The 12,846-nt window shown below is 37.2% G+C and overlaps 1 protein-coding gene across 2 annotated transcripts; it reads left to right on the top strand.

The window, feature by feature from the left end:
• The first annotated feature begins 3,962 nt into the window (after positions 1 to 3,962).
• LOC126175341 (coenzyme Q-binding protein COQ10 homolog A, mitochondrial) lies at positions 3,963 to 5,404 on the top strand. 2 transcript variants are annotated; one of them, XM_049922062.1, is made up of 3 exons: positions 3,963 to 4,125; positions 4,215 to 4,367; positions 4,627 to 5,404. In XM_049922062.1, exons 1-3 carry the CDS (start codon positions 4,112 to 4,114, stop codon positions 5,084 to 5,086), a joined length of 627 nt encoding a protein of 208 aa, XP_049778019.1. In that variant the 5' UTR covers positions 3,963 to 4,111; the 3' UTR covers positions 5,087 to 5,404. The 2 variants fall into 2 exon arrangements, with proteins under 2 accessions (XP_049778019.1, XP_049778018.1); XM_049922061.1 differs by having other exon boundaries at positions 3,968 to 4,129.
• The last annotated feature ends 7,442 nt before the right edge of the window (positions 5,405 to 12,846 follow it).

The following is a 12,846-nucleotide window of genomic DNA, read 5'->3' as shown; positions in this document are numbered from 1 at the left end:
ATGCGGCTTCAAAGACACGTGTTTTTAATCTTAAGTGTAAAAGCGGCTTAAATTTGTACCCAGATGTGATACGGAGGAAAGTCGCAACTTGTGTTGCAAAAAGTAGCAAACAAAATGCCAGAAACAGAAAGATTGGTCAAAATGGCCTACATAGTGGCTGCTTAAACAAAGGCAGTTTTCGCACTTAAATTTATTTCTCGAGTTGCAGAGAGAACTGAGCAAGTGGCGTAATTATCCGAGGATAGATTAGAAAATTGTAAATGTCTTTTGACACTCATAACACCCAGCACAAAAAAAAAACTTGTATAAGGGAAGAAATTTCTCCACATAGGTGGCTGAGGTGACGTTAAGATTCCTGGCAATGGGAGCTACAAATGTCTAGATATTTCCTCTGTAATTTCGTTACGAGCATTGATTGAAATTATACCCAGCACACCCCATTAGCTGTTTATGCTGTCCTGCCGGATGATTTCATGAAGGCAAGTAAAGTACCGTACCTCAATTCTGAGAAGTTACAGGTCACATTTTTACAGTTTTGGACATACTCAAGACACTGTATATTTTTAAAACTTAGAAACAAACTGATATGTAGCTCACTGCCCATGTATGTAAGTTGAGATTTTCAATTTCCTGGCTGAAGTCTATCAGCAACTTTTGCACCAGAATACAAAATTCCATTCTAAACTCTAAATAGGGATTCAAAGTATTGCTGTATCCTGAGAGGGAGCAAAGGACACATAGCTACAGTAACAGTGGTCTCACCTCCAGCAAATAGTTGATGAGAGGAAGATGGTGTGGGATGCTTGTAGAACTGCGACAGCTGCTAGACACAAGGCAAAAATGGTGCAGATTATGGAACTTGGTGAGGATAATTAAAGAAGCAGGGTAGAAATTCTAAGTGCCCTACTTTCTAGATAAATTTTGACATCATCTGACACCATCTCACAAAGTCTCATCAGTAGCCCATCTGATGCTCTGAATACTTGTCTCTGTGGCAATGGCTGGTGCCGAGGCTAGGCAAATAATCTAAGTCAGGTGTCTGGTGACATTTGACACAGAGATGGTGTGACTGGAGATTATGGTGTCCTTCTCTTGCTTCTGTGTCGATGTGCTCCAATTTACATGAAACTAGGCCTGCTCCCAGAACACACTGAGCCACTGCTCACGTACATATTGTCCTTCCTTTATCATATTTGGTCATATCTGGAGACTCGTTGCTGTTGCTGGTTGTGTCTTGGCACCCAGACAGTCTTGTAGCCTTGTGTATAACTCTGTCACAAGGCACCTCAGGGTTGACGTGTGCGTTTCATATTTCAAACACTGAGGCAATGCTTCCTGGCGTTCCTCTAGCATATTTCTGGGCTTTCTCAGTGGATAATCTTCAAATTTTCCCATTTGTGTATGTCTGATAGGACTGAGACGTGCAACAGCATATCTGGAAAGTTTTACTTGTAGCATTGTGGCAGGATATTCTACAGTTCACCTCTAAATAACTCTTGTTAGGAACCACATAATTATTATGTTAGGAAGTAAAAGAAGTTTAATAATAACTATGTCCATGAAAGCACAGTTCCAAAATCGTCCATTATCACTTAACGCAATTATCTGACTGTACTCTTCTATAGAACAAATAAGGCCTACTTTTTTTCTACCCTGTCACAACGCACATTAGATTCTGGTGTAGGACAGTACTGAGTGAAAGTATGGCAGCAATAGTGGAGCACTAGATCGAATAGATTTCGTTACTTTGCTTGGCCTTACGCAATAAAAAGTCCAGTGTTGTGTAACGTTTCCCAGCTTGTCATAGAGTCAACCACTTCTATCTTCTCTGTAGATGCCTTCTGAATGCCTGCGCACACGCAACGATCTGTCTGCACAGTTATCTGTGGAAATGTCTGTGCATGCAGTAGATTGCTGCAAATGTGGCATGTTCACCTTTCTGTGTAGAAAAGAAATTTCAATGGCAATCGAATACACTCTCGTTCAGTGACCTCAAAGTTTTTTTCATGTATTCAGAAATGGAGTAAATTCTATTACAGTTTGTGTTCGCAACTTTTGTTGCAAAAAACAAAAAGGAAACAAAATCTCAGAAACAGGAGGACATATCAAAATAGTTACCTAGACGCTGCTTAAGCTAAGATTTTGTACACAAATTTACAGGTTCCGTGGCGAACTCGACAACTGGCTTAATTGTTTGAGGATGGATTTAGAAAAGTGTAAATATCCTTTGACGTTCATATAGCCCAGTATAATAGGGGAAGAAACTTGTATGAGGAGAGATATTTCTCCACATGAACAGCTGACAGTAATATTAAAATTCCTAGCAAAATGAGCTACAAGGATCTAGAATTTGCGACTGCAGTTTCGAAACAACCTCCGAGCGAAATCATACACAGCACAAGTGATCTACTTACACTGTCCTGAAGGATAGTTTCATTCAGGCAAGTAAAGTACTGGTTCTCAATTATGCCAAGATACAGACCAGACCATATTTTTACAGTTTTGGACGTGTTTGAGACCAGTATATTCTTAGATGTTATACAGGTAGCCAGTGAATTATGTTTCAATTTCCCTGTCAGAGGTTCGAGTCCTCCCTCAGGCATGGGTTTGTGTGTGTGTGTGTGTGTGTGTGTGTGTGTGTGTTGTCCTTAGTGTAAGTTAGTTTAAGTTAGATTAAGCAGTGCGTAAGCTTAGGGACCGTTGACCTCAGCAGTTTGGTCCCACAAGACCTTACCACAAAAAAAAGTTTGTTTATAGGTCGAGATTTTCAATTTGTTGCCTTCAGTCTATCAGAAACTTTTGCTCCAGAATATAACATTCCATTCTCAATTGTAGACAGTGATCTGAAGTATCTCTGGAGAGTTTCACTTGTAATATTTTGGCAGTGAATTTTACAGCTCACCTCTTAATCATGCTTTTTATGAAGTACAAATTATATTAGGAAGCGAAAGAAGTGCATTAATAACCATGTCTCTTAAGGCACTGTTCAAAGATCTTCCATTACCAGCTGAACACCATATTCTAACCACAACCTTCTTTAGAACAAATAGGGCTCAATTTTCTTGCTACCCTGTCACATGTTACAATAGATTATGGCATAACACAGCATTGAGTGAAAGTATGCTAGCGATCCACTAGCGCCAGATCGGACAGCTTTCTTTACTTAGCTCTGTGCCGTAAATAGTCCACAACGATTATTTTTTCTGTGTAATATTTCCCAGTTTGTTGCAGGGCGAACCACTCGTAATTTCTCTGTTAAAGAATTATAATCAGATGCCATCTTATCTTTAGCGCTGTATTCCTCCATTTAATTTTCCACAAACATGTATGACTCCTATAGATTTCAACAAGTTCGGTAATGATCTATCTAAAACACTGCCCCGTGTCTGTCATTTTAAAAATTCACTCTTCATACACAGACGAGAAGCACTATAATGAAGAAACAGGTGAGTCAAACATGTTTTAGCCCCAGATTTGCTGTGATCTTCTGTCCGTTTGCACCACCTTGTCTGCGTAAATGTGGTTTGAACTAAAAGTTTTGAGCAATTTTGTTCAAACCTCCAACTTCCAGGTTTGCGTAGATCTCATATCTGCCCAAAACTACTGTTCACACGCAACGATCTGTTTGCGCAGATGTGATGTGCGCAGGCAGATCGTTGCGTATGGATGCGCCTGGTCGCCGTGTGGACGATGTAGTCTAGAGCCAATAAATATTAGTTAACAAAAAATATGCATGTCAGTAGAAAAGAGTAATTTTTCAGCCATCATGTTACTGGTGTCAGTTTTAGGCGCACGTTGATCTTTCCATATTTGTTGTGGCTGCTGGAAGTGGGTAAAGTAGCGAGATTGAATATTTCTGCCCCTACAGTAGCCTCTACTGTATCGACATACTAGGATCTTCATGAATCAGGTAATAAGTATTTTATTGTACAACTGAAGGTATTACCAAAAACACACAAGAAAATCTTTGGTTTGTACTTGCGTCATTCCTTCTGCTTTGGTTTGTGGCACCATCACTATCAGTTCAGTTCAGTAGGGAAAATGTGGCGATGGCAGCAGGGAGGAGTTTATGTTTTGGTCGTCAGCTGATACGCTGTAGTTGTCAAGTGAGATGCTCAGTCGCATGTGGGTAAATATGAAGACTGTGTGTAAGATTGTGAGCTGTAAGTTAGAACTTATGCAGACTTCATGTGATTTTATTGCGTATTTCGCAGAAACGTCTTCGTAAGACACAAGTCATGTATCAACCAAGGAAAGATTATTACCTTTTTCCCAGAAGACATAAGCAACCAAGACTACCGACCGTTCTTCAGTTTTACTGGGATCAGCGACAAAAAGAAGGAATATTCTGGGAGAAAGCTAGTTGGGTATGTAGAATTACAGAAAAGTTATATATGGACATTGCCCTTGGGATGTTTTACATGCACTTTTGTCATACGAAAATCACGAAGATGTGAAACGGACTGTCCATCACAACTTCAGATTTCTCCAGTGTGTGTCGTATTCAATATATTAACTTCTTCCGAAAAGCGATTATTGTTTTGTTTTGTTGGATAATTTTGTGTTAGTTTTTCGTCAATAAATTCCAGCCATTTCATAAAAAGAAACCTTGCTTTTACATTACAGGTATTCCATGGAACAAATGTTTGATGTGGTTTCTGACGTTGAGAACTATAAGAAATTTGTTCCATTTTGTAAAAAATCTATAGTTTTCTCAAAACGACCAGGTCATTTGAAAGCTGATCTTGTTATTGGCTTCCCTCCAATAAATGAAAGTTACACATCAAGTGTAACTCTTGTGAAACCACATCTAGTGAAAGCAGAGTGCACAGAAGGAAAATTATTTAACCATTTGCTAACAATATGGAAATTTAGTCCTGGTTTGAAAAATAATCCGAAATCCTGCATTATTGATTTTTCTGTATCTTTTGAATTTCGATCAACTTTGCATTCACAGCTTGCCCATATGTTCTTCAATGAGGTAGTCAGACAAATGGAAGGTGCCTTCCTGACAGAAGCAACAAGACGCTACGGGAAGGCATCAGTTCAGACAAAAAGAATTGGCATAGTTTATGCTAATTCGTAACACAATTGTTAGTTTCGAATATTCTCTTAACTGTTTTGATATCTGGCAAAGACATATTTTATCTGTAAATTTTTCAGTGCTCAATGAATTTGTGAACTGCTGCCATTTCCCATGCTTGTATTTGAATAATTCATGTACATAAAATTGTATATATATATATATATATATATAAAATCAAAATTTTTTAGTTCCAAACTGTTATGCTGCTCCTTGACACCTAGTATAATACTGTAACTCATTTTAACTGTGAGTGGAAACTGTTACCGTAAGATTGTACCTAATGTTATATACTTGATAAATAAATTTATTTTCAAAATATGTTGTTTTAGGTTGTACACTTATTTTGCCGAAATGTGTTTACTTATGACAACCAATCATATTATTTTGGATGTATCGTATCTCTCTCTCTCTCTCTCTCTCTCTCTCTCTCTCTCGCACACTGCTACTGCTGCTAGAGACAAAAAGGATCATGTCACAAATCCAGATGTTTCTCCAAATGCTGTTTTTGCTGCAGAATTCACTTGTGAACTAAAATGATTATTAGTATGAATCACCAGGATAGGGTGTATGCTATGGTACTGACTTACTAGTCTTGTTTTTGTGTGACTGTTTTGCATACTGTAGGTGTTGAATGTTGGGCAATTTTTGTATGAATTTGATAATTTATCAAGTACTTCGTGTTGAAGGCAATTGTCTCAAGTGAGCATATTTTAGTAAAATAGTATTCCATTAATCATTGTCATTGACAATAAAATGCCTTTCTTTCCTTGAAATTATGAGATGTAATTATTGGCTTTGAGAAACTGGAATTTTTAGTGCTGTTGATAGACTTGAGAACAAGAAACTTTTGAAATTGCCAGTTCCTTTCTCGTAGGGGACAGAGGGTTGGGTTAGGGGAGGTTAAAAAGGAAGTGTAGGTCACTCACTTCAGGATAAAAGGAACCAATCATTCATGTATACTATAGAAATGCAGTTTCCTTTGGAAGATATTGTTCCTGTATGTGGACTGGAATGTTACAAATGAGTACAAGATAAACTGAATCTTTTAAAATAAACCCCTCAATCATACAAACAGTTTTTAACTATTGTTTTAGGTATTGTCTCAGAAAAAAGAAATTTGTAACCTTGGGCTGGATTATTAAAGGATTAATAAAAGTTAATTTGTCTGATTACACAAACTAGGTCTAAAGGAAATGATGTAGTGTGCCTATCTGCCCACCACTTGTAGGCTTTGCACACTGGAATTCACTCACTGAGCACATCCAACATAAAAATTCGCTTATTTACGTAGGTGTCAAAAGGGAGAATGTATAGAGGTGCAATGAAAGGGTCGTACATTAATATTTGGGTGGAGAGAGTTGCTGTAGATGCTGGCAAGTATAGACACATGTAACACACAGGAAGGAGATAGAATGAAGTTATTACAAAAAACTGCAGTGGTGTGTATTTGACATGTGAGGAAGGATCCTAGGATAAAATGTGTGTGTATCCATGACTGTCAGTTGCATTAAAATGGATGGAACGGCAGAGAGAATTGGAGCTCGGGAGAAGGAAGCTGTTGAAGCAGGAATGAAGAAAGGATAGAGAATAGAAATGGACACAGGTTGGTGTATAGCAACAAATTGATGAGGGTTGAGGGGCTGAAGGTTGTGTTTGAGGGAAAGTTGCATTTGGACCGGTGTTGAGTGGAAGGAAGAATGCTTGTTGTTGGCAAGTGTGTTCAAGAATACGCTTAATCACAGAAGGTGCTGAGCAGGATTTCTTATAGCTTGAGTAAGTCATCCTCGGTCATTTCCATTAGGCTTCATCAGGTCAGTGAGAGTCAGACCAGTTGAGTCCATATATCAACAGACTCACAGGATTAAGTAATGTTGAGTGAATACCCTGACAAAAATAATCCCTTGGGTGAATTTTTGTATTTAGGAAAGCTGAAAACCCATGTCTGGAAAAAGTTGTGCCAAGGTTATAGGCACCTCTAAATGTATGTATATGCAGGGTGCTTACATGATGATGATGATATAAATTTTCTAGGATGATAGAGAAGGATAAATGTCTCAATTTGAGGTAAGGGTCCCTGTACTGGAAAGGCATGAATTGACAGTTACAAGTGAAAACCGTTCTGTTACCTCTGACAGTGGATTACATGTGCTGGCAATGTTGTTGCTAAGATTGTAGGGTAGACAACTTTCAGAGGTAGTTTTATCTAACAAATCAAGCAAAAAAATATCCAGTGCACATGGGCTCTGGAATGCATACCTGAGGAACTATGAGCAGCTGTTGATCTTCACTACTGTGAAACGTATCTCCTCCATTGAACAACGGCTTGTAGCTCTTAAGGTGTGTGTATTGGAGCCAGTGGTTACCAGACTTTTTTTTTCTTATTTTGGTCCATACTATCACCATTGATAGTTGCCTATCCTACAGGCGTAGCAACACCAGTATCAGTACACGTAATCCACTATCAGAAGAGGTTTCGCTTATAACTTTAGATTTGTTCATTTCCGGTATAGTGACCCTTACCTCAAATTGATACATTTATCCTTCGCGATCGTCCAAGAAAGCTTGTATCATCATCACGGAATATATACCTATGTTTACAGGTGCCAGCGCCTGTAACTTTGACACTCTGTAATGTCGTTAGATGACATTTCCAGGTATGGGTTCTTATGTAATACGTGGTGTACTACGACCCCTCTACAATCTATAGAAGTATGTAACATGAATTGTGAAATGCCTTGTATGTAGTGGTACAATTACCAGGTCTTATGTGCATACATGTCATGTATTAATTACTTCTTAGAAAAAAAAAGTTATTGAATATTATTATATATAGACACTATCAAACTTTCTCTTATTTAGCTGTGATTTTATATTGTTTACTTTAACTTGTTTGGTTTACTGCTTTCATAGCAAAAAATTCTTATATTGAAACTTTAATGGCAGACAAACTCTGTGTTCCAGTTCAGGACACTGGACATCACCTGTGATCTATGAAACCAGTGGTGCCACAAGAGATTCATATCAGTGCACACATTATAAATGAGTGAAAACTTGTTTAGTCATGATATGGACTGTGGGAGAATAAATCTCAAACGTACCCCTTTTCCTAGGGCTCTTTTGCTTCGCAAGGTGACCCCTGTGATAGGGAGGGCAGTGGAATCAACATGCTGACACTTGAGCATGAGAATCTTAAATGCATGGCTACCACATTGATAGAAGCCACACATCCCTTTACAATGAGTTGAATGGACCCGCAATTAATAATATAGTTCATGGTAAAACATTTTCTACTCTTAATGTAAAGACATTACCACTTCAGATTTTATTCAGTATTGTCATTGATGCATTTCTCTATTGTCTTCTTCAACCTTATTTTGTTATAGATTCTATTCTGAGTGGAAGCCTAATCTTTAATGCATGCTTGTTCTGTTTTTATGAATGTGTAGCACAATTGATATTTCCGGCCGAAAATGTATGGTAGTTTGTATTGGACAACTGTAAAATATGTTGTTTCATGAAATTTATTATTTTAAGCCTTGAAGTATTTGAGAAAAGCAAGCCATCCATTCAGTAAATTATGAAGTTTGTATATTGCAATAAAGGCAGTGCAAATATGTCAAGTATGAGAAGTAATTGCTTTTAAAGTCAACTATTTCTTCCTTGATAAACTATTTCTTCCTTGATAATCATGCAAGGAAGTAAGCTACCCTGGAAGCTGTAGTTCATAGTGTCTTGGGGAAGGTGATACAAAAATATCAGTTAAAGATTTCACACAGTGATGCAATGCGGGGAAATTACAAATCTGTCATGTTTATGGGAGAGTTAAAGGACAAACTTACTAAAGAAAGTGAAAAGCAGAGCCAGTAGTTTGTCAAGAGTTCCTTACAGAGTTGCTCCCTTCCCACCAGTTTAATAATTTGATTAAGTATCTGCAAATTTCAGTATCCCCCATTTTCAGACACAGCCTACTGAATTGTACACTCGTAGTTGCTTTTGTTAAAACATCCCCCACTTGTTCTTCAGAGCTAATGTACTTAACATTCAGATGTCCTCCATTATACAGCTGAGGTACAAAACTGTAATTAATATCCACATGCTTCAATTGACTACGTTTGCACTTATGTAATTGACATATACATGACTGATCATCGTCGTCACCAAATAGTGGGGTTTTCATAAATATTTAAATAGGTGATATATTCTGCTTCTGTTGAAGATAGTGAGAAACATTCTGTCTCCTTGTTTTGTTAATTGTATGTATCCTGCTGTAGATCTTGTGTCTTCACTACCCCAGTCAGTATCAACATAACAGAAAATGGCACTTGTATTTCCCTTTTTATAGGACAGCTTAACATCTAGTGTTTCTTTCATGTACCAAAGAATTTGTTTCAAATCTTCACAGTGGAAATCTGTTGCTTTATTGTGTTACCTGCTAAAATAGTTAACTGATGCACTTATTTCTGGTCTTGTAGCTGTCATTGCATACATAAAATAATGTATTAATTCTCTTTATGGTTTATTTTTAACCATGTCACCACAAGCATATACACTGAGTTTGACTTCCATTGGTGTTTTACAGGGTCCTCTACATCCACACCCATAGTCCGTGAACCTCCGTACGGTGAATGGCTGAGGGTACTTTGTACCACTGCAAGTCATTTTGTTTCCTGTTCCACTTGAAAATAGAGCGATAGAAAAAGGACTGTCTAGAAGTCCCTCACAAGCCCTAATTTCTCGCATCTTATCTTCCTTACACGAAATCCAGTTCTCTAAATTTGTGCAATAATGCCTTGCAGGAAGAGCATTTTCTTTCCCCCAGGGAATCCCATTTCATTTCACAAAGCATCTCCATAATGCATGCACTCTGATCAATCCTAACGGTGACAGTTCCAGCAGCATCCCTCTGAATTGTTTCGATGTCTGCCTACAACCTGACCTTATGGGGATCCCAAGCATTAGGACAGTACTCAAGAATTGGTCGCACTAGTGTTCTACAGGCCATCTTCTCTGTGGATGAGATACACTTTCCCAAACTTCTCCCAATAAATTGAAGTCGAGCATTTGCCTTCCATCTCACCAACCTGATGTAGCCATTCCATTTCAATCACTTTGAAATGTTGCACATAGATATTTAGTAAGTAACTGTCTCAAGCTGCACCCTACTTATGCTGTACTCAAACATTACAGGACTGGTTTGCAGTCATCCAGATTGAATCTTTCCTAGATAAGTACATTGATTAGCAAACATTTTGCCATCAGACCACCTCATATTTATTTCAGGGAATAATTTTGGGTCTCTAAGTTCTCGCATTTGAAATTTTAACTTGTTCTTAATATTGAAGATTTTGCTTTTATGATTCACAGCAATTATCATCTGCATAAAGTAGCAAATTATTATTATAATCAGTGCTTTCAACATAGATTCCTGTCAACTTGTTAAAACCAAATTTCCTTAATAAAATTGTCAAATGTAGAATTCCAAGTCCATATAAAGCTTTATTGAGTTTACATACAAGCCCTTCCTTAAGCTTTACATCTTGAGGAACTTTAACTTCATAATGCAAGAATGCTTTTTTGTACTTCCATTTGTCCCATAAACATATCATGTTCCCAATATGAGCTGAGAAACTGGAGCATGTGTATCATCATAGTCATATCCTTTTACCTCAGCACAACCTTTAATAACTAAAAGTGCCTTATATGCTTCAGTATTTCCAGGTGCATCTCCTTTTACTTTGAACACTTACTGTCACTGGCTCTCTTATTTGCTGGAATTGATGCACAAGCCCAAGTTCCATTAGATGACACAAAGTCCAGTTCTTCCTTTATTGCTTTTGTCCACTCTTCAAAATTATGGGGTAAGTTTTCAACAAATGCTTCTGCGTTCAAGGCTAATACTGCATAATACACGAAGGATCTAGGTTTCTTTGCTATTCTATTGCTTTTCTGCAGAGGTTTTGCTTCCTTACTTCTTTTGAAGTCATGGGCTCTTGAGTTATCTTCGACTGTTTTCCGGTTTTCTTTCAGTTTCATTCTGGTGTCGTAGATTTTCTGCTTTGCTTTGTATTATGTTGTCAATTTGAACAGTCTCCTATAAGATCCAATCATCATTACTTTCACCTTCAAATAGAAATGTATCTTCTTCAAAAATTGTATCTATTCTAAATACAATCTTGTGTTTTTTGGGACACCATAATCTGTAACCATTGGGATAATGTGCAGTAATGAAACATATTAATGACCTGGTATCAAACTTATTTGTCAATAGTTCATTTGGGATGTGGAAGTATGCAACATCCAGACATACACAGTTTCTCCAAATTTGGCTTCCTTCTATATCATAGCATTGCTCAACTCTCTCAATCTAAAGTTGAAGCAGGACTATGATTAATGATAAAAACAGTTGCCAATACAGCTTTTGAGCAAAAGTGCTAGTCAAGTTTGCATCTGAGAAGCATACAACAAGCCTTTTCATTTATGTATTCACAACCATTGTCAAATCTAAATCTGCTGATTTTAAGATTAAATTTTACTTATGGCAGCAGTGGAAGTGATCATTGAATTCTTGGAATTACATGACATTCATATTAACACAAGTGTTTTGTTATGACATGTTCATTTTATGAAGATAATTAATTTACTGAGTGGACATGGGTACATACAAGAACCTGTCAACCATAGAGCATGGACAGGATTAATTATTTACATCGTGGCCGGTTGTTACCAACATCAGCAAACTATGCTGCTGCTGCTGCTGTAAGTAAAATTTTAGCAATAAAACACTTCAGATTTTGATTGAACAGTATAAGCTGTATAAGAAGTATAACCATCAGTGACAGTTACTATATTTTTCATTCCATCAAAAGAAACAGTGTACAGTATGCCTGAATGTTTTCTGTGAGCTACAGCTATAACTATCACCCTTTCGAATGGGGCCCATTGAATTTGTAATGAAAAACAATGCAGTTTCCACCCATTTCTAGTTTACTCACTAACAAATTATTTAGTCAACCTGACACTACGAGGATGTTTGTAATTTTTGTGTGAAATTTCTTTCCACAAACAATGCTTTCAACATCAACTTTTCCAACCTTATTGACCTAGAAAAAATGTATCAGTTGTTGCAACCTTTATGCCTATTAGATTTTCCAGTTCCTTGACATTCACCAAAGGAACAGATTCATTAACTAAATGTTAAGATGTTAGACTGCCCTCTAGTCTAGAAATTGCTCTGCTTTGCCACTTGGAAAACTTAGAGTAACATATGAGGAAGAAAAATTATTTTCCTTTCCATCTATTTCCTGCTCATTATTTGCTACTTTTGCAGAATTGTTACTTTTACGACAAATTAGGTTTGCATTGTGTCTCAATATGATCTGGTTTCCCACATCCATAACAAATATATTTAGACTGAGCTTTGGTTTCGTTTCCAGAGCTGTAATAACAACTTCATATTCTGGAGCAATTGTTATTAACAAACTGCACACTACATCAGTTTCTTCAATATTAGAAATCAATTCTTTCAAATCATGTATTAACTTACCAGACTTATAAGAATGATTTTCAGGAGTATAGTCATTTGAATTAAACTTTGTAGTCAACAGAACATTTTGTAATAAAAGCTAATTAGCTGTTGCTGGATCTGTATGGTGTTTGTTCTTTCGAAGGAACAGACACTGCACATTCAAATAATTGATAAGCTTGACTGAGCAATGGATCCACTTTCTTCATTGTGAATGCACAAATACGTCTGACCTCCT

Source organism: Schistocerca cancellata, chromosome 3 (assembly GCF_023864275.1).
Source record: "Schistocerca cancellata isolate TAMUIC-IGC-003103 chromosome 3, iqSchCanc2.1, whole genome shotgun sequence".
NCBI classification, from domain to species: domain Eukaryota; kingdom Metazoa; phylum Arthropoda; class Insecta; order Orthoptera; family Acrididae; genus Schistocerca; species Schistocerca cancellata.
This window is presented reverse-complemented; position numbering and strand designations above follow the sequence as displayed.